The sequence below is a fragment of the Quercus suber genome, unplaced genomic scaffold (genome assembly GCF_002906115.3).
Source record: "Quercus suber isolate HL8 unplaced genomic scaffold, Cork oak 2.0 scaffold_44, whole genome shotgun sequence".
Classification (NCBI taxonomy): Eukaryota; Viridiplantae; Streptophyta; class Magnoliopsida; order Fagales; family Fagaceae; genus Quercus; species Quercus suber.
This window is the reverse complement of record NW_027069509.1, coordinates 710,134-737,663: the sequence shown is the minus strand read 5'-3', so window position 1 is coordinate 737,663 and position 27,530 is coordinate 710,134. Positions and strand designations below refer to the sequence as shown.

The window sequence follows — 27,530 nt, the reverse complement described above, 5'->3', positions numbered from 1 at the left end:
TATAATCGAATAAAAGAATTTCATTTTTAGACAAAAATCTGAAGGCAAGAGACAAACAATTGAGGCAAATCTAGCTCTCAGATGAGCTAGGACATGAGTGGAGGCTCTTAATATGATTTCGTAACTAGTTTGTTTTGGTGATTTTGCCTATTGGATAGAATCAAATGCAATCAAGTGTAATTGAATTCTAATGCAACGACAAACCAATTTCAATAAAAAAATAGAGAAATAAAGTAGGATGGAAAAGATACAAAATCAATAAAAGAATATGAATAGAAAAACTTATTAGATACCATACCCTTAACTCTGGTATCTAATAAGATATACCTACTATTGGATTTGAACCAATGACTCCTGCCGTATGAAAGCAATACTCTAACCACTGAGTTAAGTAGGTCATTTATCATCACAAAGAGAAAAAAAATGGGGCCTATGACATTGATGGATTATAAATGAAATATTACTCATAGGCAATACCAATCAAAGAGATCACAAAAAATTGGCTGTTGGATCATGTAATATTCATCTTGACAATAAATTATCAACATGATAAAATATGTATAACTAGAACAAGCACAAGGGCTATAGCTCAGTTGGTAGAGCATCTCGTTTACACGTGCGCCAATGTTTTTTAGAGAAGTCTGTCATGGAATCAAAATATTTGATTTTATTGATAAATAGATTTCTTACTCTATGTTTTCGGGAATAAAAAAGAGAACAACAGCCTGACAAAAGGTTCGGTCCAATCTGGGCGTCCATTTCCATTTAGGTTTGGACATCAATCAGACTAAGACATTAATCAGTCTTAGTCTCTTAAAAAAAAAAAAAAAAAAATTTGAGGTGCCCCGCTTCATGGGCAAAGGGGAAGGGGGGGGGGGGACACCCAAAAAATAAGATAATTAATTTAAAGAATAATATAATTTTTTTTTTTTTTTAATACAAGAAAGAATAATAAAGTTTAAAAGAATAAACTTTGCTCACCGAAGACATGCCATTATCTGTCTTCCTCTTTTTGGACGTAGAGGTTTTGCGCTTTATAGTTTTGAGATATCGCAATACCTCTGGCTTGGAATAGAATCTACATCCAGCCAAGGGATCAATGTAACACTGCAACAAGAATACAGTCATAAAAAATAATAATAATAAATGCATTATGTTGGTGGGCAAAATATAAATCGAAGTCCATAATTTTCTTAATATGTAATCATTTTCACTATATTAACTGAAGAGTATTTTCATATCATTAGAAGGATCAATTTTTCCCCTCTAATCAAACAATTAAATTTCTACAGTAAAAAATCAAACGATTATTTTTTGAAGAGAATGGGGATTGAACAAAACAGTGTTAAAGGGGAAACTTAGTACAATATAACACAACAAGAATCATGACATGAGATATAATTTAGTTCCTGGCTTCCCGCATCAAAGAGTATGTAATTGCATCACAATCAAGAATCCAGCTTTTCTGTTAGCAATTATCAAAACAGCTAGAGGACATTTCCTAGAACTCAGTTTAAACCTTTTTTTTTTGTTGATGACGTGGAACCTCACCTAGGCAGGGCCCTATGGACCCACCCTTGCGAAATAAACTACAAATACATGACCCCGCCTACCAAAACCGTGTATTAGGTAATCCAGGTGAACTCTTAATGGGGATTGAACCCAGGATGTCTAGGTCTACATCTCATCTCTAGCCTCCAACCACTAGACTGCACCCTAACGAGTCTCAGTTTATACCTATTTTAAAACAGGAACTAATCATACCTTGATTTTTGTATGTCATGTAATCATCTTATTCAATTCATAAGAATAAATAACATAGCAGGAAATAGGAGGTATAAAATGTTAAAAGTTTCCAATTGAGGTGATTTTAAAAGTCTACAAGAGACCAATATACATAAAAAAGAGAAAGGAAATGAGTACATTATTAGCAGCAGCCTAGAAGTTCCCATTACAACCAACACAAGGGTGAGTTAAGGGAAAAAATTCCACTAATTTTGTATTTAAATACCAAAGATAGTAATTTCAGAGCATCAAAAATCCCTAGCAGCTCATGTGTCATGCCAGTCATCAGACAGTAGTCATGCACTCCAGACTAACAGCTAAATCATTATTAGTGGAAAACCTGGAATTCCCCGACAGAACACGTATAACCATGGGGTGGGGGGAGTGTTAAATATAAATTGGAAAAATTCCATTCAATGAATATGCAAGAAGATCACCCAATAAATGTATATCATACCTTGTATTTTGCTCCAATTTTTGAACCACTGTGACGGGTCCTAACCTCCACATTCCAATCATTAGGTAACCAGTCAGGATGTTCATTTGTTTTTACCACAATCTATTAAAATGATGAAAAATATATATATCATTGACTACACATAGGCAAATTGCAGAGGCAAATGGTCGGTGAAGATAGGATGTTCAAATTTCATACTTACTGTCTTAGAACTGACTTTAGAGTGCCTTTCGATGTGTCTATTAGTTGGTTGAGGCTTTCCACTGTCACTTCTTCTGGATTTTATATAGTTTAGAACATCTTCCTTGGAGAAGAACTTCTGCCCAGTTTCCAAATTCTTGTATGACTACAAAAGCAAAATAAATATCATAAGCATTAGTGCAGCCCTATGACCAGATAATTGCTTCTACTGTTCTTAATCTTTCTTTTGTCCAAACATGGTAATGATTCACGTGACTATAACTTGAATTATTAGTGTAGAGACATTAATTTGTACATGATGGTTCTATAAGATCATGTCCAAACATGGTAATCATAATGAAATGTCTACCATTTTTAGTCAGTTTCTGGTAGCCATACTATATGCAAGGTAGTAGCTTCTAACAAGATGTGAACAACCATAACTGATATGAAATCAAGTGACACACCGCTAAAGAAAGCTTCCACGGTAATTAGGGTCTCCACTTCCTACCAATCGCGTGTACGTGTCTGGATTTTCTATGCCATGCAACTAGCAACTAGCAATATATCTATCTCATGTAATTGAATAACCAGACTATGATCACCATTAATTGGTTAATTTAACCCAAAATCCAAATTCAGAAACAGCTTTATCCCCTAAATTAACACATACACTATGGCCCACAATTAGTATATGTCCTAAAAACCTCTAAATACATATTTTTTTTTTCATAAACAAAACCTCTAATTATGTCCTAAATAATGCTCTAAGCTACATGCAATCCCTAAAAATTAAATTTTTTTTTTTAAAATTATTTAAAAGATAGCAAAGCACTATAGTCCATACGACCATACTAAAATAACATTAGGTCTAACAGTAACAAATATTAGCAATAAAAAACACAAATTTTTGATCGTTCAGAAACTAATATCCATGTCTTCAAGTTCATATGCTGTGAGTATAACTGCACCTGAATCTGCATATACAGCTACAAAAGCTACATATCATACAAATTAAGTGCGAAAAAAAATCCCTAAATGAAGCTGAAATGTAAGAGATTACCCTAATTTCGCGACCGGATTTTTGGACTTTGAGGTCGACGGTCCAGCCGGAAGGAAGCCAATCGGAGGAGTTCCGGGCCACCATGACGCCGGAATATAAGGCCTCCTGTGAGAAGTGGAGGGGAATCTGAGGGTTTTCTCCGACGGTGAGAATCTTGGATGGAAAAAGTCAGTGAGTGGTTCGAGGTTTTTTCAGGTTCGTGAAAATGGGTTGGGAGAGTGAGAGAGACAGTGAAATGGGAAGGAGTACTAAAAATGAGAGAGATTGAGAGTATAGTAGTAGTATTAAATTAATTGGACCGCAATGAGTGTGAAGAAAAGGCCACGTGTTGGTAAGAGAATGATTATGGATTATAAGAAAGAAGGCAAAGCTTTAGAGTCTAGTCTACTACTACAGTTAAAGAGCCCTTGGTGAAGAATAATAATAACTTGGTCAAATAATGGAGTTTGGGATTGGATTGAGTTGGGTGTTGAGAGTTTCGCGGGTCAACAATAGTAGGTTCACTTTCCATTTCTTTTTTTATTGTTTAACAAATAAGAGATGTTACGTCTACAACAATTTTATAATATTTTTATAACAAATTACAGGTGGTTAGTTGTTATTAGTTCAAATTTAAAACTAACACTAAGATTACTTTTTTGCCCCAACAATAACAACCAGTAACAGTTTGCCACTTAAGATTTGTTGTAAAAATATTGTAAAAATATTGTAGACATATCATTTCTCTTACCAAATATAGACATATTTATTTTACCTATTTTCAACGTCTCAACAATCTTGTAATTTAAATGACCTTCATTATCTATAAGCTTAGTTGTAATTTTCTCATTTAAATATTTTTTTAAGTGTTTTTTAGCCCTTAATTTTTCCCTACAAATATTTATATCAAATTAAAGTGATTTTTTTTTTCTTGTAAAATTTTATTATGTTTCTGCTTTATACAACATCACAATCACGAGGGCAAAAGTATATATATATATATATATATAATCATTATAGAATTTCAAATAAACATTCATTTAGTATTAACATATTATCAATAAAGACATAAAGTCATTGCTTTTTTAATACATTACAATCCAATTATTTATAATAAAAAAAAAAAGGGGGAATTTGACATGCGTCTTTGTAAAATTTTATTATGTTTCTGCTTTATACAACATCACAATCACGAGGGCAAAAGTATATATATATATATATATATATAATCATTATAGAATTTCAAATAAACATTCATTTAGTATTAACATATTATCAATAAAGACATAAAGTCATTGCTTTTTTAATACATTACAATCCAATTATTTATAATAAAAAAAAAAAGGGGGAATTTGACATGCGTCTATGGCCAGGTAAGAGAAAGTTATTTTGTTTAAAATTTTTTAAAGGGTTAGGCTGTTTGTTTTGAGTAAAATTTGTTATTGAATTTATTTTTTATTTTTTTAGTTTTGTTATTGATAATTTTTGTTGTTGGGTAATTTTTTTGAGCTTGTTAATTTTGTTGTTGATTTTAGTTTTATAATTTTTTTTTGTCGCCAATGAAAGGACAAATAATATTGTTAAGGTGGGTCAAGTATATATTTTTTTTAAATCAAATTGTTAAAATTAGTGACTGTATATAAACTAGCATCTTTTAAATGGGGGTCAAGTCCAAGCATGGCTACAACCCTACGTGTGGGGCTCCATGCGCTATAAATGTGATAATGTATGGAGCGAAAACACTATGCATTGACTATTATAAGGGGTACGTGTAGTCTGATGTGATACTTTATGGAGCAAAAACACTATGCATTGATTATTATGAGGGGTACGTGTAGTGTGTGTAACTGTTCATTTTGCACCATTACATGAAGGAATCTGTTACTATAATAGGAATCTTTTACTATAATCTCGAGATGTTGGAAAATTCTTAGATATTCTTAGAGTACAAAAAAAAATGATGATTTATCCTCCTACATTTATAACGGACTCTACTATAAATTTAATAAGTGAATTACATTATGAATGTAAGAGAATAAAGAACCATTTTTCATATTTTATAAGTACCTAAGAATTACTCTAAAATGTTAACCATTAAAAGCATATTTGTTGCATACTAGGCATTTTTTTTTCCTTACTAGGCATAGTTGAAAGTGAGGGAGATTTATTAAACTTGGATATTTCCTTGGGATACGAGACATGTAAATTGCTTCTAATTTTGGTAATGGGACGAAAAACACCCTTTTCTCTCCCCCCACATAAACCATCACCCATCCGGGTTTGAATTTTAGCAAGGGCCTGAAATCTGAGTCACAAAGAAACTCAAGGCCTATTAGGCCCGATAAAAGCCCATATTCTCAACTGCAAGTCTCGTTAAACCCTAAAACCCATCATCTTCTTCCTCCTCCTTAAACCCTAGACCCCTCACTTTCTCTATCTCCAAATATTCAAAAATTCAAACCCCATTTCACGAATCAATCATTTCTGACACAAACCCATGTCCCCTTCGATCCTTCTAGAACGTCACAGAGCTCTCTCGAAGCTCCTCTGCAATCTCATTTTCACTCGAGACATGGGCGGCGGGCCTCGGACCTTCCCCGGCGGCGTAAACAAGTGGCAATGGAAGCGCATGCACGAGAAACGAGCTAGAGAGAAAGAGAAGCGACTTCTCGATCAAGAGAAGCAGCTCTACCAGGCCCGAATCCGCTCGCAAGTCCGGGCCAAACTCGCAGGCAAGCCTGACCCGTATTCGAACCCGGACCCGTCAATGGGTCACGGCCCAATGAGCCCCACTGACCACATTAAAGCTCTAGCCAGTCGCTTCATGAAAGAGGGAGCTGAAGACTTGTGGAACGAAGACGATGGACCATTAAAGTCGCCACCGCCGAGGGGAACGAATGAACGGCCAGGATTCGTCGGACCGAGCGGGCGGCGAGGATCAATCCGATCGCCGATCGATTTGAGGAAGCTGATCTCAGAAGGGCGGGAAAATGTGAATTTCACAAATCCGAGTGGCAGTTACGTAAAAAGAAGGAATTATTCGGAGCAAAGCTGGAGAAGATTTCGGCGAAATGAGAGCTCAGAGAGCGAGGACGATGACGAGGATTACGGTCCATTAAACGAATCGCCGAATCCCTTTGCCCGAAATATGGCAGGAAATCGGAGAGATGTGAATTCGGAGGGTGAAAAGCTAAGGCTCTCTAAGGACGAGAATTCGGATTTTGAGGGAGAGTCGGTGAAGTATTTTGCGGGGAGTTCAAGGTGGCCGAGGCTTAGTGTTGGTGGAGGAGAGGAGGAAGAGAATGAGGGAATAATGAGAGAGAGAGGAGTGAGGAAGGTGGGGAGTAGTGCTTCTTTGGGGAAGTATGATGTGAAGATAAAGAAACGGGTGCCGCTTCAGTCTTTGGACGGGGAGGTTGATTTTCCGCTTCAGGTTGAGTTGATAAGGCATCAGCTTAGCAAGAAGAGTTTGGTGGATGAGAACGGAGGAGAGAAGAGAGGGGAGGAATCAATTCTTAGTCAAAAAAGGTATAAGGCTTTTTGATACCTGTATGGTTTGTATGTTTGGTTGCTAAATAAATGTTAGAAAGTGTAAATTATGAGATAATGACTTTCGTTTGTTCACTTTTCATTTGTGACTGATTCCTAGCATTCATTGTGGAGTGTGTAAAATGATAGCTTTAGTTTTGGATGTATAGTTAATATGGTTTTGAATTTAGAGAATTTCTTTGTGTTAATTGGTAATTTTGTGGGTTTTTGTTTATCCAGATTTGATGAGTGTGGTATATCTCCATTGATAGTCAAGGCACTCTCTGCTGCTGGGTATGTTCAAATGACACGAGTACAGGAGGCTACTCTATCTGCTTGCCTTGAGGGTATGCTGGCTGCTTCATTGCCCTTTTGGTTGTATTTTGCGTCCCTTTTTATGTTTACTTTGCCGATTGCTTAGTATATGACTTTGTGGGTTCAAGATGCATGGGATGCGTGTGAAACTGTGTGTGTGTGGTAGGCTTCAAAACTCTCAATTACCGTGTAGTCATGTTTTTATAATTGATATCATCTTTTGCACTGTCAAACATGCCAAAATTAATTATCACATCCTCCTAGATAGAAATGAAAATCATACAGCCATTAAATCTCCTATGAACTCTATCAGCTTTTCTCTGGATTCTGACAATGCTACATTCATATAGTAAATCTCTATGATGCATTCATGCATTTTGAGGGGTCATATTTCCAGTATTCTAAAATTTCCTCGAGTTGCTGAAAACCAGTCCATTCAATTTGTGGGATCCATCAGGGTCCCATTTGGATCTCACAGCATGTGCAGTTCGTCTTTATTATCCTTGTTTCTGATGCATTCATCTTTAAGATGGTTCATTGGTATTTACTTGATTAGTTGTCGTGCTTGAATGCTAATTCCATGCAAAAGTGTTATGTTCTTGTAGCTACAGTCTGAGTCAATATGTATTGACTAAACATGTTTATTTATTTATTTATTTTATTGATTCTAGAAGCAAGATTATAATCAATGGTTTCCATTATATTGTGGGTGCAGGCAAGGATGCTTTGGTCAAAGCTAAAACTGGTACAGGCAAAAGTGCAGCTTTTTTGGTACATCACTGATTCCTTTATATTGTTGTGAATTTTGTGAGTAATTGTTTTTTTCCCCATCAACTGCTGTTGTTAAACACAAACAGCTTCCTGCTATTGAAACAGTTCTAAAAGCTTCAAGTAATAGTACCATTCAACGGGTGCCTCCAATTTATGTTCTTATTCTCTGCCCCACAAGAGAACTTGCAAGTCAGCTTGCTGCAGAAGCAAATGCTATGCTAAAGTACCATGATGGTGTATGTGTGCAAACACTAGTTGGGGGTACACGTTTCAAAGATGACCAGAAGCGCCTAGAATCAGATCCATGCCAGGTATACTTAACATGTTATGCATGTTGAATTTTGTGCTCTTGGAGCATGGTTACTAAGAGAGTGAAAAGTTAAATTACAAACATTCAAATGCTCCTGTTTTTGTGTCTTAAAACATTAGTGCAAGATGAATAATGATTTCCTGTTTTTTGTTTGAACTTTTTGCAGATAATAGTGGCAACTCCAGGTAGGTTGTTAGATCACATTGAAAACAAGTCCAGCTTGTCCTTGCGTTTGATGGGATTGAAGATGCTTGTACTTGATGAAGCCGATCACTTATTAGACCTGGGATTCCGGAAGGACATGGAAAAAATTGTTGATTGCTTGCCTCGTCAGAGACAGTCTTTGCTGTTTTCTGCGACTGTCCCAAAAGAGGTTACATTCTCTTGTTCTTTCATCTCAAGTTCTAAAACCATTTAACTTTTTTCCAGTTTATATTTTTCTGTATGAAACAACTAAAAATTTTACATTGTGGACCACAATTATGCAGGTTCGCCGAATATCTCAACTTATTTTGAAAAGAGAACATGCTTTTATTGATACAGTGGGTCTTGGTTGTGTAGAAACTCCTGCTAAGGTATATTATTATTCTGGTAATCAGAAAAGAAAATTACTAGTGCTCTTGAACTTCTACTCCAACTTTTAAGCTAATTGCATGCATATTTAATACCATTGTGGTAGACGCTATTTTATTTGATTCTGTCTTGATGTTCTTTTAGTTGCATACAACTCTTGTAAATTGTTTAGTAATGGATGTTATGGTTGTTTCTAAGCTAGACATGGGAAGCAACAAGCTTTAATGCTCATTTTGGTTTGCTAAATGCAGATTAGGCAGTCTTGTCTGATTGCTTCCCATGAATTACATTTTCAAATAGTGCACCATCTCTTGAAGGAACATATCTCACAAACACCCGACTACAAGGTAAGAATTTGATTTGTAGCTTCTTCTTTTCCTTTTCTTCGTATGTATATCCTCACTTTTTAAGGGAAATTGAACTTCTTCTCGAGGCTTAAAACACTTCTTTGCATTCAGGTTATTGTCTTTTGTACGACTGGGATGGTAACATCTCTCATGTGTCTACTTCTCCGGGAAATGAAAATGAATGTTAGGGAGCTACATTCTAGAAAGCCTCAACTTTACCGAACTCGCATATCTGATGAGTTCAGGGAATCCAAACGACTGATTCTTGTCTCATCTGATGTTTCAGCACGTGGAATGAATTACCCTGATGTTACATTGGTCACTCAGGTATGCATAAAGCTTGAGATATTAATTCATGATCTGCAGATGCATGCAACCTCAAATGTATTATTGACTTTGCATCCCTTAGCAACTTCTTTGCCCCTTAATAGATACGCACATCCAAAAATAATGTGTATATTTACATTCTGCGGAAGAATGATATTGGGAAAACAAGGCATGTGTGTTCTAACTAATAAACTTGGGGTGCCAATGAGCTCGAGTTTGCATTCTCTTATTTTTAATGATTATGTTAATATCTCAATTCTTTGTACAATATTCAATATGCCCAGCTTTGTTCTGTATAGAATTTGAGTTAGTCTACTTTCTCTTCATCAAACAGAAAGAATAATCATTATCAAATGGAAAAGAATAAAAATTCAAATTTATTTCTATTAGAAGCACATGGACTTGATCAAAACATTTTAGTCTTATTTTTTTGCTGCGATAATAAATTTACTCATTCAGTGTCAGCAAATGTCCTGTTGCAGTTATTTGTAATTAAATCTGGAAATCATCTGGATGGATAAAGAGCAACATGGAAAATTATAAGATGTTTATGGTCATTTAAGGTTGAAGTAGATGTCAAATAGGCCCATGGATATAGGGAACTATTAATTTTTCCTGTTACCTTTTACTAAAGGAAGTTAATGTGAAGGTCTGATTGTTACCAGATAGGAATTCCTTCTGACCGAGAACAGTATATACATCGCCTTGGAAGAACTGGACGGGAAGGCAAAGAAGGGGAAGGCATATTGTTGCTTGCACCATGGGAAGAATATTTTTTAGATGAAATTAGAGACCTGCCTCTTGAGAAAGTTCCTTTACCGCATTTAGATCCAAACATAAAGCTAAAGGTTTGTAACCAACTCATGGCTTGATTTAGTGGCATTTTCCCTACTTATATATTCATACTGGATTGAACTAGATTATTAGTCATATATAAAGTGAAATGTAATTATAACAAAACATCCTTATAAATGGTAATGTAGTTATTGTTATTGTTGTTGTTGTTTACAAGCATCCAAGGTTAGTGCTGTCAGTTAGGGACTTATGAAGCAGAAGTCACTAGTTTGGAACTTGGTTCGTCCTCTCTTTTGGAGTATTTGTAATTTACATGCTGAAGTTCATTGAGCTATGTCATCAAATCATATTCCAGCAAATTTTGATGCTTTATGGCTTAACCCCTGCTACATTTCAGATTTATGGAATATATGGCCACTGTGGATGCAGGATGCACAGCATCTAGCTCCATAGATGGCAGAACCTTAAACTTATATTTTCCATTCCAATTTCAAGTGATGATTCCCAACTTCTATGACTTCACCATTATGATGATTGTGAAGTGTGTGGTGCTAGGTTATAGGCTTTTAGTTTGAAGTGATGATTTCTAACTTCTATTCCTAAATGTAATGTTTGGGATCTGTTTAACTTGCAGATGGAAGATTCATTGGCAAAGATTGACACTAGTGTAAAAGAATCTGCATATCATGCTTGGCTTGGCTATTATAACTCAATCAGGGAAATTGGCAGGGATAAAACCACTCTTGTCAAATTAGCCAATCAATTTTGTCAGTCAATTGGTTTACAGAAACCTCCTGCCCTCTTCAGGAAGACAGCTCTTAAAATGGGCTTGAAAGACATCCCTGGCATCAGAATTAGGAAGTAATGTCTCAAAAGCTTCCCGGTAATATCTGGCATAACAGTTTGTCTTTTTCCCCCCCTCCCAAATCTCCCTCTTTCTCTCTTCATTAGGTTGCAATTCCCCGAAAACCCATGGCATAGCTCAAAATATATACCAAAACCAATATATTTCTTGTGTATATATTTGTAAGCAACAAGGTGATTATGATCCACAAGCTTTGTTTTATTTTGGTGCAATGTCTGGTTTCTTATGTGTCTTCCTATCTCCTAGACCACGTTGGACTACGCTAATTAACATTTAGGATAGATTTTTGTGTGATTGCTATCGTCAGCAAATAATGTGTGTTTTATAATTAGTAACTTGGACAGGAACAATGCTCTGAAAGGGAACTGTATAAAGCATCAGTAACTTATCTGAAATTTGAATCACTCAAAATCTTGAATTTGAAAAAACTTGAGAGCCAGCTTGTGGCTAATGGCTATCATGCATCAAATTTTCACTTTGTTGTACGGTCGATTTATATGCTATAGATTCAGTTAACTTTAATTTTGTTTTCTAGTCTGAGCTCACTCGGGAGCTTTTTGCCCAGTGGTGAATTCACTCATTATCTGGAGAAAAGAGGTTTTTTTTTTTTCTTTAATTTTTAATTTTTATAATTTGTAAGTAATAATGTAAAGATGGAATTTGCAAAAGTGAAATATTGAAGTATTTAGGCTTCGAAATAGGCCCAATATGGCAAAATACAAGACCTGCAACTCACCTATGACCACAAGTACTGTTTAATTTCTAATATTTTAAACTTTAGGGCTTAATTTGAGACTTCTGGGAATATAGGATTAAATTTGAAGCCACCCTTAAAACATATGGTTTGAATGTATTTACCCTATTTTCCATAATAACATTGAACATTGTATATTAATCAAGATCAAAAGAAAATCATTGTATCACTGCATCTATGTGATGAATGGACTAGCTTCTATTTAAATTTCTAATCGTGAGGTCCATTTCTTCTTTTTGACGATTAGCTTATTTTGAAAACTCAAGCGTCTACATATCCCGTCCATCGGTGACTCTTTTGTCCATGTGTATGGGTTTGAACATTCATTCTTTTTCAGTGCCCCTATGATCTTTAGCAGTCACGAAATCAAAATAAATGGGGGCAGTCTTATCGTTCTCGAAACTCCAGAGATTAGCCACTGATAGTATATGGTGTAAGAGAAATGTCAATTGCATACACTAACCTTTTTTTTTTTTTTTTTTTTTAGAGAGTTTCAACTTTGAATCTATGGCGTTTACTCCTGATGATACATTTTTATTATTAAACCAAAACACCAATCAGTTTTTGGTATAGGCGGAGATTAAATCTCAAATCTCTTATTCAACTTATTGCAGACACTCACTTTATACACACTTATTTTTTTTTTTTTAATTTTTTTTATATAAAAAAACCAAAATCATTTAGTATTACGAGTTATAACGTCAACATTGACATTGACTTTAGCCTTAGATATGTTACATCTTTAAAGTGTACATTGTATTCAAAAAGATGTAGCATCTATTTTACACACTCAATTTCATATATCCATATACGTACACAAATGCCATAGCAAAATAAATGGTGGAAATTAAATAGACATAAGCGGAATTGATGGATGGAGTAGCCCCTTAATTTATTTAGTTCATGCACGTAAATGTTGTGATGTCCTTAAAAAGACATGACCATGATTTTCTTCTCTATTTATATTTGGCATTTTTTAGGGCAATTGGTTTCAGAAGATTTATTCCATCAGTCAACTTCACTATAAGACTGTCACCCCATCATTCTGATGAATGTAGCGTAGTACATTATTACTAGACTAGTAGACTTAGTTATTGCTTTTCTCTTTCATTCTAATAATTTCGACAATATGGTCTTGAATCTTTGTAAGAGTAAACTCTTGAGTTCTTTGAATAGAAATTCATTACATGAGATTCAGATTTCTTAAAATGGTTATTATCTTTGAAAACGTCACCTAAATGAAGAAATATTATTTATTTATTTATTTATAAATATTTCTTCATTTGATCTAGTTTATCAGTTTAGATGACCGTGATGTTATGAATTTGTTAATTGCAAACATCACCAAATGAAAATAGAATTTGAAATGTCATAAGAAAAATTACGTATGGAAAGAACTTCGATTTATCATACTTTTCCATGCTGGATGCACCATCACAAGCAGATTAATTGGACACCATCAGCATGACTTTTAGTGTGTAGAGAAAGTGAAGCAATCTCCTTCCAGGCTTTGTTTGCATAGGCTGGGCCGTAGAGCTGTGTTATAAAGCTAAATAGAACCGTGATGACATGCCCTCTCTTCCTACTTCCTTGGTTTATTGGTTTTGTATTAGGTCCTACATTGTGCAGGAAAAGTTAACTGTTAGGTTTTTCATTTCATAACATTTTCTTTTCATCAAATTCAAGTCTTGATGTTTTTATATTTAGTGTGAAATTTTGTTATGCTCGACTAATTGTGAGATGATGAAGCTCGCTCGAGCAGCAGAAGAACTTGCTCAGGCGAGATCAAAACTTGCTCATGCTAGTACACAGAAGCCTTACCTACCCCTTGCTCGAGGATCTGTTGGAGCAAGATCTCGGAAACCATAATCCTGATTTTGTTTATTCTTAGTTGCAGCTGTCATTCAAAACCCTACTTAGAGAATCTATATAGAGCACATTAAACAAGATTTTCATTGAGTTAGAGACCCATAGAAAGGCCACAGCTATTGAGAGAAAAATCCATGCCTCCTCCTCTTGTGCTCTCATGAGAAAACCGTGCTAGTTTATTAGATGTGCTTGTGATCAAAGTTCTTGGGTGCTTGAAACAACAGAGTTTTTTTTCTAGTGAGTTTATGATAGATTAAGTCTTCAAGAAGGTGCCTTGGAGGTTTTTTTTAATGAAGCAGATGTATTATTTGTAGGGATCCATATCAAAAAAGTTCAGAGATTTTGAAGCTGTTGCACAAAGGTTTTCTCTTTGATTGTAGAGTCTAGTCACAATAGTTCTATTCCCAGCTTATAAACTTGTTATTTTATAGTAAATTGCCTGGTTTTCCTATGAAGAGGTTCCTAATCGGTTTCCCAATTTGTCACCAAATCTTGTGTGATTTGTATTACTTTATGATTTGGTGAGTTGTTGAGCTGTGGTTAGTAATAATAATCTCGTGAATCACATAATTGAGATAAACAGGTAATTTACTAATAATTTTACTGCATACTAAGGGGGTCAGAAGACTCTGAACTACAATTTTCACTAACAATGTTTCTTGACTAGGCATTATATCTTCGAGTCAAACTTGTTATCTGAGTCTCTTGGTTATAGAGAAAAGCCTGAATAACTGTGTATTACTCAATTATTCTAAATGGTGAACATTTAAGTGCATGAAATAAATAATATTTCTGTATTTTTCATTGAGCATCCATTTTGGATACTTCTGTCACTTTTCATGTCCCTATATTTTCAACTTCAGGATCCTATAGTCTATAAAAATAAGTGACAATGTTTCCCTCTGCCTGCTGGATGATTTATTACTTATAGCCTATAATAAGAAGTTTAATGACGATCTACGTTGTTTGGTGGGAACCAGGTGCCTCAATTTGTTTCTGGTTTCCTGTCATGTCTCAATTAGTGTGAACTTTTACCTGCTTTATTGTTTCCTCCGGTTTGGATTTTTCGGTGGTCTATAACTATGCACCTCGTCTAACATACCAAATGCACCTTCATATAAAGTCGACACTAGAGGAGCCCAAAAAGAGTTATTTCCACAAGTTATTCATGTAACACATTCATTTATATAATATTTAAAAACTAAAGGGTAACATTTATTGTTACTATACTCTTGTAGTATTTTGATTTATTTTGGTCAATTTCAGTCCATTTCAATACACATACTTGAGAATAAGAATATACAAGTTTTGGTTGAAAATACTTATTTTAAATTTGAATTTATTAAAAAATGTAGATACTATTTGTTTTCTAAATCTTTATAAAGCCCATAATATTTTTACCATGAATTTTGTGTGAAAGTGCTATTTGGCGGTCCGTTTTCACAGCATATTGGTATTAGAATTTTCGCTATTACAAAAATCACCCCTCCTCTGTAAGAAATTGAGAAGGTATAACAATGGTTGGTGTGGATTGGAGTAGCCTAAAAAATGAGCGATTGAGGAGAGGATCGATTAGATTACCAATCGATTTAAGGGAAAACTCTGACAACTCAAATTGGCTTTTCCACAGAGAAAGGAATCAACTGCCCTAATGTTACTTTGGTTATTAATGTATGCACAAAGCTTTGTGATATTAATTCATAAACTGCTTACATGAGAAGCCTCATATCTCAATGCTTTTTTGGTTTGATTCAACGTATTTCAGCATCATGAAAATTATTTACACTACCACACAAATACATGAGAAGCCAAAAAAAGTAGTTTATGAATTAATATCACAAATATTCCAGCCTCATATCTCATATACAATCATCATAAAAAAGCAGTTTATGAATTAGTATCACAGTTATGCAGCTTCATATCTCATATACAATCATCATAAATATTCCAGACCTAATCCATGATAAAAACTTGAAGCTAGACCCCAGCTGGTGTGCAGAGTTATGAGCTTGGAATTAACACATTAAACTCTTAACCTGTAATGAGAGTCACGTATTTCTACAAAATAAATGGTCAAGCCAACATTTAATCTAGCTGCTTGTACAATTATTATTGCAACAGTTAAAAGCATGTAGCTGATTGTCTGTCCTGTCGTCATGCAATTGCTTGTCTTCCTAGATTTTGACATAGAAAATTTTCTCACTAGAGTTTAAAATAATCAAAATATTGACTCTAAGAGGCTCCTGGAAATGGAATGTCCTCTATATTCCTTATCTGTTATATAAAATGGTTAGCTGACAAGGCAATAGACAATAGTGTATCGTTTTCTGATAATTATCAAAGAAAAGACCAGGATTTTTGGATGGACTCAGATAATAATAATAATAATAATAATAATAATAATAATAATAATAATAATAATCTAGGTACTGTATGCCCTTAGGGCAAATATTAATCATCCATTTTAGAAAACTTTTTATAAGAAATTGAAAAAACTATCAAAAAAGTGAATCATTTTTTCACATTCCCAATAATAATATCCTGCATAAGAATTGTCAAGTTGGGCTACTATGGCCAAAATCCTTGTAGTCAACTAACACCTCTTGGTGTTTTAAGCGAAGATGTTTAGGATTGACTCCTCAACTTAAAAAAAAAAAAAAAGGGATTTTGGCAGCTGCTAAGTATCATTCTGCAGGGCCAAAAATGAATAAATTAGTGTTGAATAACAAATTAATCCAATCAACATTGTTAGCAAGATAGACAAGATAAGTTCAATCTTATTTTAGACTTAAATTTTTTGCTAGCCAATTTAACATCATGTCAAGACACTAATGGATTTCCTTTTAATATGCAAGCGAAATTTGATCCTAAATCTTTTATCAAGCGACAAAATTTTTTATCAATTGAGCTAATCGATGGATCAGTAGTTTTTTTTTTTTTTTAAATTTTAGGTTTGCTTGTTGTTGATATGGATGGATAAGTAGTTATGGGTTCTAAATACTATTGCATATTAAGATTTAGACTTTACGATAATCTAATCCTCTTTAGATTAATTTAGTTATATACAAATTGATGTGTCATCAACTACCAAAAAATTGATTCTATAAAAAAAATAAATAAATAAATAAATTTAAAAAAAAAAAAAAAAACTATCAATACTTCTTTTTTAGAATTACCAAAAAATAATTCATACATTCATTTATTAAATGATTAAAACTTACCAATTATATTTATTATCGTTTTCATATAATATTCTTAGTACTTTAGCCTTTTCTATAAAATACAGACACCAATAATGAGGCATTAAAGAATGTACCGTTGGGCCGTTTTGAAGCTAGTCTGCTAGGATATATATCGGCATTCCCAGGATGCCAGAGAAAAATAAAAAATTATACAAGACAGAATGTTAGAAAACTTTAGAGTCACGAAAAAGAAATATGCAAAATGACTCAATAATTTGAAACCAGATTAGGTCACAAGTTCAAATGCATAATATCTCAGACGACATTACTCGTAGACTGCTGTGGACATGACCCCACCAAAGTACTGCTTCATTGAAAAGCCATTGCCTTGGTGATCTTCTCCAGTTTCATGACTCAAGATATATGGTACAATCTTTGAAAAACATGACTTTATGAATACCAATAATTAAACTAGCTCAAGCTCATATGATGTGAATCTTCAAGGTTGAGTGTCAAGAAAATAAAATAAGAAAACTCTTTTACCTAACTTCCCTCCGACCAATCGACACCAATATACTTAAGATTGTACTCAACCTTATTGGAGTCCAGATTTTCTACCTAAAAAATTACCATTATTATTGGTGGGAACTTAATTTGTAGAATTTAGGAGGCTAAAAACTTAGGTGGGCCGGTGCGGACCAGAGTTGCCTAGAAAATGAAATTGTTTTTGCATGGATTCTTCAATCTTCATTTCAACGTTCAAACACGCTACTCCTAGGAGCCAATTTTTTAGATTAGAACCACGTCATTGTGGGCCGACACCTTAAAATAATATTCAGGCCGGTCATCTTTCAATCTTTTTAATTGCGTCTCCACTAAACCATCATTTCCTCCATGACGTAGTACACCTATGCTCTATTATCACAGTTCCTATATCCCAAAGGAAAATGTTAGTTCTGTAATTTTTGTCACAATTTTTACTACAACTTACTCATGTGACAAGTTATATATGATGGAGTAAAAGTAATGAGCTCACAATTCTACCTTCACGACTTGCTATATGGATATGTTGTGGCAAAGTTGTGTCAAAAGTTTTAGTACCAAATTCCAAAAAAGGAAAAAAGAAAAGAAAGAAATGGTTTTGTTTCAATTGTCTTTATTTTATATGTTTATTTTATCAATAATGTTAGGAACACAACATAGACTCATTAGTACACTAGATGCATTGAAATGCAAATACATGTCCAAAATTGGACGCATGTCATATCACAATATTTTCACATTATTTTTAAATTAACATGTTAAATAATACATCATTGTGTGAGTTGGAAATGTCTCTAACAACACTCTTATTTTATAATCCATCTTATTAATTATTTGTTTAACAACAATAAGAGCTCAAACATGGAGCAAGTTGGATGGATTGCATCTAAATAGTACAACCATGACTTTCAATAGCAGATACCGTCCAGCTGAAAAATCATATTTATTTGATGGACAAAACTTAAATACTATTCTTTAAGTTTCCTTCTTAAAATTCAACCTTAAGTTCCTTTTTAACATTCAACCATGTGGCTACTTAACTAAAAAATATACTTTCATCCTATGAAAAAAAATCCAAATGACAAAATCTTAAGAGAGGAACCTAAGATAAGGCAAAACATACATGCAATGCAGTGCCACTTGTCACTGTGATCTAGCAAGACGTGTCCATGAACGTACCTCAAGTCTCCCAACAATAATTATAACACAAGTTAAATAATGCAACACAAATGGGCAATTAGACACCAATTTAATGTAAAAGTCAACGCCAAGAAAAACGGTATTTCAAGTTAGCACTCCACTGCGTACAAAAGGACCATATTAGCCTTCAACATCTCATACTATATATTGAATCAAAACCTACATTTGTATCATAAAGTTGGGCATGGATACATGTATCTATATTTATATGATCACAATCTCCAAGTTTTTTGAGTCAGCCAACGAGCAAGGTTCTTGTATAATGACCTGCATCACAAGTAATCATCATTTGGAATACAAAAAATGAGTACAATACCATAATGCAAATGATGCAGATTTTTATTTTATATCTTTTTTTAATACTTTGTAACAAGTTGGAGAGAGAGATTTGAGTCTTGATCTCAAGGAGACCAAGCAATATCATTGAGTTACAGGACTCTTGATGTTTATTAAAATCACAGTAGTTTTCCAAAAGAGAGTTGGGGCGGTTTTGGTACTTCATGATTTAATTGCAAAATCAGTGACAAGTGGGGCATTTACGCCATTTCATTTGAATTTATTGAGAGTTTTGGCTCTATCTTCACCACAGGTTGCCTCGTCCATTATAAAAAGAGTCCTCACCAGCCTTCATTTGCCTGCACTTAAAGATAATTAAAACTTACTTCTACTGCCTTAGTTATCAACCATCTGCTCTCTGCCAACAATAGAATCATGGGGATTCATTATCTCAGGCTTTTATTAGTGGTCTTTGTGATCACTCTAGCAATCAGTCAGCAATCAAATTGCCGCCAAATTTACAAAAGTAATAGTGAAGAAGCCAAGCCAGGAGATAAGAACAACTTCTATTCTCGGTATTCATGGCATTTCTCTGCAAAAGCTCTGGTGGGATCCACCAAAGATGATATCAACCCAATATATGGAGTTTCTCTTCGAACAGTTCCGCAGGGACCAAACCCACTTCATAACTGATCAGCCTTGTTGAAAATCTTGTGTGTATTCGGTCAAGACAAAATTTTTGCAGTTTGTAGTGTAATTTTTTCCTTCTTTTTCTTTACAGAGATGTATGATATATAGGTTGAGAAGGAACTTGATTGATTGTAGTGTTTAAAGAAAATGTAATCGTACTTGATTGAATAGTAAAGACAATAAATAAAACATGCATGCATACTTGGATAAAACATGAAATTTAGTCATGTAGTTTGTTGGAGTTTTGTTTTTTCAGCAGAGCTGCAATCTGATCTGGTGGATACTTGACAAGCTAGATGATTGTAATTAAGAAAGTATGGGCAAAAACACTTCAAGTTTGAGATGATTGTAATAAAGAAAGTATAGGCAAAAACAGTTCAAATTATCAAAAGGTCAGTAGTAAGTCGAATAAAGAATTTTCATGGCATAAAAACAATGGATTAAGTGCAACAGATGACTTGAATGGAGATCAGCCACCGACTAAAAGTATGTACAATTCTAAAGAAGTGTAATGGTTTAGACAAGAAGTCAAATTCAAGCGCATCAATCTATTACCAACTAATTTTGGCTTTATTATTTTATTACTATCAGCCTGAATGGTGGGGCAGAAGTTTGGCTTTTCAGTGAATTTTTAAATATTTAAAGATGAGGAATGATATGTCCACAATATTTTACAACATTTTTACAATAAATCCTAAGTGGCAGGTTGTTACTGGTTGTTATTGTTGAGATAAAAAAGTAATCTTAATATTAGGTTCAAATTTAGACCAATAAAAACTAACCACCTATGATTTGTTGTGAAAATGTTGAAAAATTGTTGTGGACGTAGTATCTCTCTTTAAAGATATAGTAGAAACAATAATTGATTGGCAATTCTATACATGTTTTATAGTTCATCCTTAGCAAGGTCAAACATTGCCTTTTGGATAAATTCCAATATGTGACCTTCTTTACTAAAAGCCAAACAGGAATGTGAAAGGTCTTAATAATATGCAACTGCATATATAAAATATATTTTCCTTATATAGGAGAATCACATAGAAGATGAAGGTTAGCAATCAAGGATCTACACTAGGACAGATCAGAATGATCAGTCAGAGGGGCCCCAATACAGAAATGTGTATCCCATGATTTATAAATTTATAAACCAAAAAAAAAAAAAAAAAAAATCTTTAGAAGAAGAAGAAGAAGAATAAAAGATAAAAGAAAAAGGGAGACATCTTCCTGATGGTACACCCTTTTCTCCAGCATTCTCCATGAATGGTACTAAATTGAGTTCGAAGTATCATCCAACAGATTGCTTTCCTATCAGAGTTTAGAAGAGCTGGTCCTGACATCAACAACATAAATAACAATTTTTTTTTTTTTTTTAATCTAGACAAGGAAAATAGACCTTCAACAAAAAACCCGTGCTTCTGTCTATGCATATATGCTGAGCATGCTATGCTTTTATATATATGCAAACAAGCAATAAACAAGTTTTCAAAAGTATATTACCCTTGTTGAAGAGACATGCAGCAAGAAATAGGCAGCTATACTTTATTTAAAGGAAACAAAAACAACGAAAAAAGGGGGGGGGGGGGGGGGGATGGGGGGTGTTTTGGGGATGGGGAGTAAGAAACACTGACCTGTACATGTGCTCTTAGAAAGTAAAACAAACCGAGCAAGAATGTCTTTTTAATACCTGGAACATAAGACATAAAATAAAGACAAGTTCTCGTTCAAATACTCATCAAATTAAATTATCATGGATCACAAACCGTGTAGGATGCTTGCTACATGATCTCAGTGCCCACTGGATCAACAGAAAAATGAATAGAAAGTGTTTTCTGGGTGATTGGCTGGAACTCAGACCTCCACATCTGTTTTTATCAAATTCAAGGATAATTCAGACTCTTGCAGATTAATCTCTTTAACAAAGATAAATTTGCTATAGCTTGACTTGGAACTGGAAAAATAAATTTTTGGAATTGGAGGATTCAATGGGAGGTGATCTCATCTCAAGAGGCTTTCCAAGATCTCAAATTCCAGAAGTTCAGCCTCATCCCTAAGTAAAACTTCCAGATTTCCCAGAAATTTTGGATTACTTGTCAATTTTGACCAAGTCTAAAACAAATCTCAAAACTGAATTTAAAACTTGGATTAGAACCTTACATTAGATAATAGATAAGGATCATAAATAGAAAACTACCATGAAACAAATAAGTAAGCCAAAGAATTCTGTAATATAATATCTATAATAATGGTAAAACTTGGAAATCCTTAACCATTTGATAGGGTAGAAAAAGCATATATTCATCAAGAAGTTCTGCACCACAAGGGTGTGTAAAATTTGATAAGAAAATGATTTTCATTTGATACCACAAAACTTGAACAACAAACAAAATCTTCAAAACACAAATCTATAATTTATAGATTAGTCTCCTTACTTCTTTGTATTCTGAGCTGCCCACAAATATCTCAAAGGCCTCGACTGCAAAACATGCCAGTACACAGCAGTCAACAAATGGAGATGCCATATAATCAGATATTAAACACAAGAGAGAGCTCACGGGACCGAAATCGTATCACTACTCCATGTGTAAATTCCTTATTGCCGGGATTACAATTCAAACCTGACAATCAGATACTAGTAAGAAACAATATATCATTAAATAATTGCATATATAAGAATAATTCTTCATACGAGCCCAAAAATAGAGAAAAAAGAAATCTGATCCAAGCTGTAAAGAGTTAACCGTATAGCTGCTATGAAATTTGGTTTTTTTTTTTATAAAAAAAATTTATGAATAAACTTTACAGATCAAATTAACTTCTTAATCTGCAGTAGCCTGCTCAGGGAAAACCACTAAGCAGAATAACAACTAATGAGTTTCACCTCAAACACACACCTTGAGTAGATTGGACAATTAATGACGGAAATCCATGTGTCAGCCTCGCCAGAGAAGCCAATGCATGTTGTACGGGTACACCAAATGCATTATCAACAAATGAAATCAAAAGCACAAACTCTACACCATAATTGAACTCCTGTCACAAAAGTAATATGAATCTCTTTAGAAGTAACTATTAGATTCTAGTAACCAGGGACAAAAACCATATTGCTACATGTTCAACTGATAATGGAAACTCAAAATATTTTTTGGTTCAAATTTGTTGATAAAGACATAAATGCCAATAGCCAGATATATTCCATTTCCAAGCATTTCAATGGCATTGCTGCATTTACATGATTAGCATTGAGCTATAGACAAATAACTAGAGGGGAATCAAAATTTAAAGAATTGTCATAGCATCTGCCAGAGAGTTAAAAGCACATCACTCCTTACCTCTCCTTTCCTAAAGATGGGAAGGATATCATCTTCTACTTCAGCTTCGTAATCCACATTGATTAGACCCTTTATATAAACAGAAAAAGACAGTGCAATATGTTGAGCAAGTATGAAAATCTGAGATATGGTTATTCAAAATAAGAAAGAGAAGTATGAACAGAGTGTCAGTGTTTACATGTCAAGCCATACATGACAGTAAGGCATAACATGCTTTTTGAGAACTCCCAAGTAGAAAGGGTTCTCATAAAACTTTGCAAGATCTTCTTTTATTTGGAAACGCATGTAGACAGCATGGGTGTAATTTTCAAGATTTTCTTCTGAGATACGTCCTGCAGCAGCAATTAGAACATATATTTAAAGATAAATCAATAAACATGTATGCTTGTCTGAGTGTGAGTGCCAGTGCGCCTAATCAAAATTGCAAATTACTTGATAGGTTATGCACATAGGCCGACATTTCAGCATATAGATGGGATGACCGGACAACTGAATTTGCACTTGAGATTCTTTGAAAAGAATATTATGCCTGATTCAGGCAAGGAATGCTGGCTATTCCTTATGTGCCCTTGCATTGCATTCAATATGACTCACCTAATGATATTGCAATAATGCCTCTCATTTGATATTGGGTTGTATAAAGATAATCCAACATATCCTTCTCTTCCTCATCAGTTAAATTCTCCTTGGTTTTGAGCAGACATATATGTTCCACAACTTTTCTGTAAAAAATAGAAACAATCCAAATTTAACCAGAGCAATAAGACACTGCATTTGCAAGCAAGAAGAACCATATGCTCCAAACTGGAAAGCTGAAGTTCAACAAGGAACCTAGCTAACACAAACGTCACACAAAAATCTAAACAAAATAAACAGAAACAGCCAATGGAATTATATCATAATGCTAAAGGGAGTGGTGTTGCAACTACAACAAATTGATATGGGGTGAATAAATCAACTATAACAAGGGAGTGGTGTTGTATAAAAAATAAAAGCCAACTCAACCATTTTCTTTGTGTCATTTTTTCACACAGGTAATTCCAATCAATCATAACTGTCATTGTCAATTGGCATATTAAAAGGAGCCTTGGAAACACAAAGGCCACCCAGACCCACCATTTATCCTATATGTGTTTGTGTGTAAGTGTAAGTGTAATAGTGTAAGAATGGGAGAATCCATTTAAGTACTATAAGGTCTAAGCAACATTTAAAAGTACTCAAATTTTGACGGACATAAGACTGATCCTTAATCTGTTCAATAGTTAGGTTCATTTGATAGATACAATTGTTTGTAATTCAGACCCCAAAAAAATTAAGGAGAAGAATTAAAAAGGGATTGGGTATGAACCTTTTCCGCTCGGAATTGGCGGTTGAGTTACTTTGGTCGTCAGCAGCGGAAACCACCATTCGCCGACTCAGTTCCCGCCTTGAAGACCACGTGTTCATCACTCCATTCGCTCGAGAAACTGGAATATAATAGAATAAAATAATATCCATACAATTTTTTTAAAAAAATAAATAAAAATGTAAGAGAGAAAGAGAGAGAGAGAGAGAGGAATGAAACGCACCGTTTAAAGAAGCGGAGCGCGGGAATAATGGTTGGTGGATGAGAAAAGTGGAAGTGGAAGTGGAAGTGGGAGACGGGGTTGGAGCTTGAATCAGCATTCTCTCGACTCTCGACCTTTTCTTTGTGGCTCTACGCTTTCACTTTCTTCTCTCTTTTTCTTTTGCTTCTCCGGTTAATCACTTTCAGTGTGTGTGTGTGTTCCTTCTTTTTTTTTTTTTTTCTTTTTTTTTTTTCTTTTTTTAAAGAAAATAAAATGGGTGGACTAGGTGCTAGTAGGACTCCGGAAATCTTATATACTTGGTAAAAATCTTCCGCATAAGGAGGAGACTTATTCATCACGTTTAGGATTCTACAAGAAGAGTCCTATAAGGAAAAGACTTCCGCGCCAAGGAAAGGATGTCAACCTCAAGCCACTATAAAAGCCCCAATACCCTCACAAGCCAAGGTACGCATAATTAACCCTCTCTAGCACTCTAGAGTTGTGAGCATACTTTCTGACTTAACCTTCGGAGGGTGTTTGGCCGGCACCACACCGGTGTCCTTCGATAGGTTTTCTCTTTTGTTTCGTGCAGGATAGTATACGAGGCGAGAGGAGCATCGTGCGATCCATTGGTGAATTTTCTTGATTCATCAGATGCCATAATAGCTCTACTATTCTTGATGATTACACCGAGACCAGCTTTCCCCTCTTAGCGAAACATAGCCTCGTCATAATTCACTTTATAAACTCCTTGCTCCGGCGGCTTCCATTTGGTATGGTTCTTGTGCTGTGGCGTCACTGCTGTTGGGTGAATGCATTGAAACTCAGCTTTTCTGTCCTTAGACAAAGATAGAATCTAGTTCAGAGGACAAGATGCTTTGTTGAACCGTATTTGATTTCACTGATTCCACACTACCCATCCCGTGTATGCCATGAGCTCAGCGTCCCTCTTCTCTGAAAAAGCTCGCTTAAAAATTTCTTTTATGTTACTACCTTGCATCTCCGATAGCCACTTCCATTGAGGGACTATGCTCCACATTGCTTGCACCTCAGAACAAAAGAAGAGTGCATGTAAACAATCCTCCTCCCCTACCTTGCAAATATCACAATGCCCATCCTGAGATATCTTTCTACACAATAGGTTCTTCTTAACGAGCAGGGTGTCTTTGCTAGCTTACCAAACAAAATTTTTTATATTGCTAGGCACCTGCAAACTCCACACTTTTTTTTAGAATTCAACATCTTGGCCTGTACTATGAAATTGGGCAGAATTCTCCAACAAGAACCAGTATCTCGATTTCATAAAGTATATGCCCGAGGGAGTGAAAGGCCAAATCAGGGCATCTAGTTTGGTTATTGAACTAAGTGGAATGCTCTTTATAATCTCGACTTCCTGCACAGTGAGCACATGGTCAATAACATTGTTTCTCCAACATCTAGTTCTTGAGTTTATTAGTACCTTTACATTTGAGTTTTCCTGACCATACAAAATTGGTGTAGCAACTCTGGCTGATGTTTTTGATGGCAGCCAGTTATCACCCTATATCCTCACCCTTTTGCCATCCCCTATTCTCCAAAGTGCACCTTTTAGAATTACATCACGGCCTTTAAGGATGCTTTTCCAAGCAAATGAAGCTGAGGGGGAGTCTTTTGCTTCAAGAATGGTCTTCCTAGGGAAGAACCTTGCTTTGAAAACTCTATAAAATAAGGAGTTGTCATTATGAAGTAACCTCCACGCTAATTTTGCAAGCATCGCTTCGTTGAACATTGTAAGGTCTTTGAACCCCATGCCTCCTTGGTCTTTGTCTTGACACAAATCCCCCCATTTCACCTAATATACTTTCCTCCTCTCACCCCTTTGTCCCCACCAAAATTTCCGAATGAGGGTCTTAATCTCATGACATAAGGTGGTAGGGAATTTAAACCAACTCATTGTAAGGGTGAGTATTGCTTGGATAACTGACTTGATGAGGACTTTCCTTAATATATAGAGATAATTGGTGACATTTCAACAAAATAATCAATGAGTATTTAAATTACTTTTTTGTAATTGGTAAAACATCAATTTTTAAGTCTTATGAGGTAAAATCTGTAGTATTTCTAGCATTACTCAATTTTTTTTAGTCTTATTAAGTGTACATTTGGATAACTTATTTTTTACCAGTTATTTTACTATTCAGCTTAGTTTTGCTACTATTCATGAGCCCCACTGCACTTTCTGATACTATTCATGGGTCTTATTGTACTATTTCAGCTAACTTTTACCTTTATCTACAGTACTTTCAGTAAAAAGTTTTCAGTCTCAACAAAATAAGCAGATTCCAAATAGACCCTAAGAGTGGAGGGAAAAAAGTGCATCTCAAATATTTTTACATAAAAAAATAAGGAATAATTATAGATTACTCACCTGTGGTTTAGCCCAAATTTAACTTACCCAACTGTGGTTTATTTTTGATACTTTACCCACCTGTGATTTTATTTTTTATACTTTACCCACCTGTGGTTTATTCCGTCTATGCTCCGTAAACCACCTCTAATTTTTCCATTACTCTAACACCTGTTATCAAAAAATCAAACAAGAAATCAAATCAAACACTCCTCTCCCAAAACAAAACATTAATAACATAAAGAAGTTTCACTTCAATTTTTTGGTGTGGTGGTTGAAAAGGTTGATGATGATTTAGATCTGTGAAAGACTTGCAAACTGTTTGATTCTTTGCCTGTGAATGAATGTTTGACTATGAGAGTTTTGTGTTGGGGATGGTTGATGTCTATTATTCATTAAATTACTGTGTTGATTTTTTTTTTTTTTTTTAATTTAAATTTTTGATCGTGACAGAGTCAA

General features: G+C 34.6%; 3 protein-coding genes and 1 non-coding gene across 7 annotated transcripts; 1 reads left to right on the top strand and 3 right to left on the bottom strand.

Annotated features, from left to right (window-relative positions):
* Window positions 1-324: 324 nt before the first annotated feature.
* TRNAM-CAU (transfer RNA methionine (anticodon CAU)) lies at window positions 325-397 on the bottom strand. Its single transcript has one exon. It is a non-coding gene; the product is annotated as a tRNA-Met (tRNA).
* A 497-nt stretch (window positions 398-894) lies between these two features.
* LOC136061103 (methyl-CpG-binding domain-containing protein 5-like) lies at window positions 895-3,767 on the bottom strand. The gene is made up of 4 exons (XM_065771448.1): window positions 3,486-3,767; window positions 2,445-2,588; window positions 2,243-2,344; window positions 895-1,107 (listed from the first exon to the last, which is right to left on the bottom strand). Exons 1-4 carry the CDS (start codon window positions 3,567-3,569, stop codon window positions 934-936), a joined length of 504 nt encoding a protein of 167 aa, XP_065627520.1. The 5' UTR covers window positions 3,570-3,767; the 3' UTR covers window positions 895-933.
* A 1,988-nt stretch (window positions 3,768-5,755) lies between these two features.
* On the top strand, window positions 5,756-11,496 carry LOC112029716 (probable DEAD-box ATP-dependent RNA helicase 48). Of its 2 annotated transcripts, XM_024062411.2 has the most exons (10): window positions 5,765-6,992; window positions 7,233-7,339; window positions 8,023-8,078; window positions 8,165-8,389; window positions 8,555-8,761; window positions 8,877-8,963; window positions 9,213-9,308; window positions 9,420-9,635; window positions 10,301-10,483; window positions 11,065-11,496. In XM_024062411.2, exons 1-10 carry the CDS (start codon window positions 5,962-5,964, stop codon window positions 11,293-11,295), a joined length of 2,439 nt encoding a protein of 812 aa, XP_023918179.1. In that variant the 5' UTR covers window positions 5,765-5,961; the 3' UTR covers window positions 11,296-11,496. The 2 variants fall into 2 exon arrangements, with proteins under 2 accessions (XP_065627519.1, XP_023918179.1); XM_065771447.1 differs by lacking the exon at window positions 11,065-11,496 and having other exon boundaries at window positions 5,756-6,992; window positions 10,285-10,483.
* Window positions 11,497-18,862: 7,366 nt separating this feature from the next.
* Window positions 18,863-24,898, bottom strand: LOC112029629 (stress-response A/B barrel domain-containing protein UP3). Of its 3 annotated transcripts, none has more exons than XM_024062323.2 (11): window positions 24,707-24,898; window positions 24,487-24,604; window positions 23,733-23,860; window positions 23,331-23,470; window positions 23,139-23,207; window positions 22,701-22,839; window positions 22,362-22,424; window positions 22,239-22,282; window positions 21,570-21,671; window positions 21,438-21,493; window positions 18,863-21,139 (listed from the first exon to the last, which is right to left on the bottom strand). In XM_024062323.2, exons 1-9 carry the CDS (start codon window positions 24,801-24,803, stop codon window positions 21,585-21,587), a joined length of 885 nt encoding a protein of 294 aa, XP_023918091.1. In that variant the 5' UTR covers window positions 24,804-24,898; the 3' UTR covers window positions 18,863-21,139; window positions 21,438-21,493; window positions 21,570-21,584. The 3 variants fall into 3 exon arrangements, with proteins under 3 accessions (XP_023918091.1, XP_023918082.1, XP_023918099.1); XM_024062314.2 differs by having other exon boundaries at window positions 18,863-19,110; XM_024062331.2 differs by lacking the exons at window positions 18,863-21,139; window positions 21,438-21,493 and having other exon boundaries at window positions 22,367-22,424.
* Window positions 24,899-27,530: the final 2,632 nt, after the last annotated feature.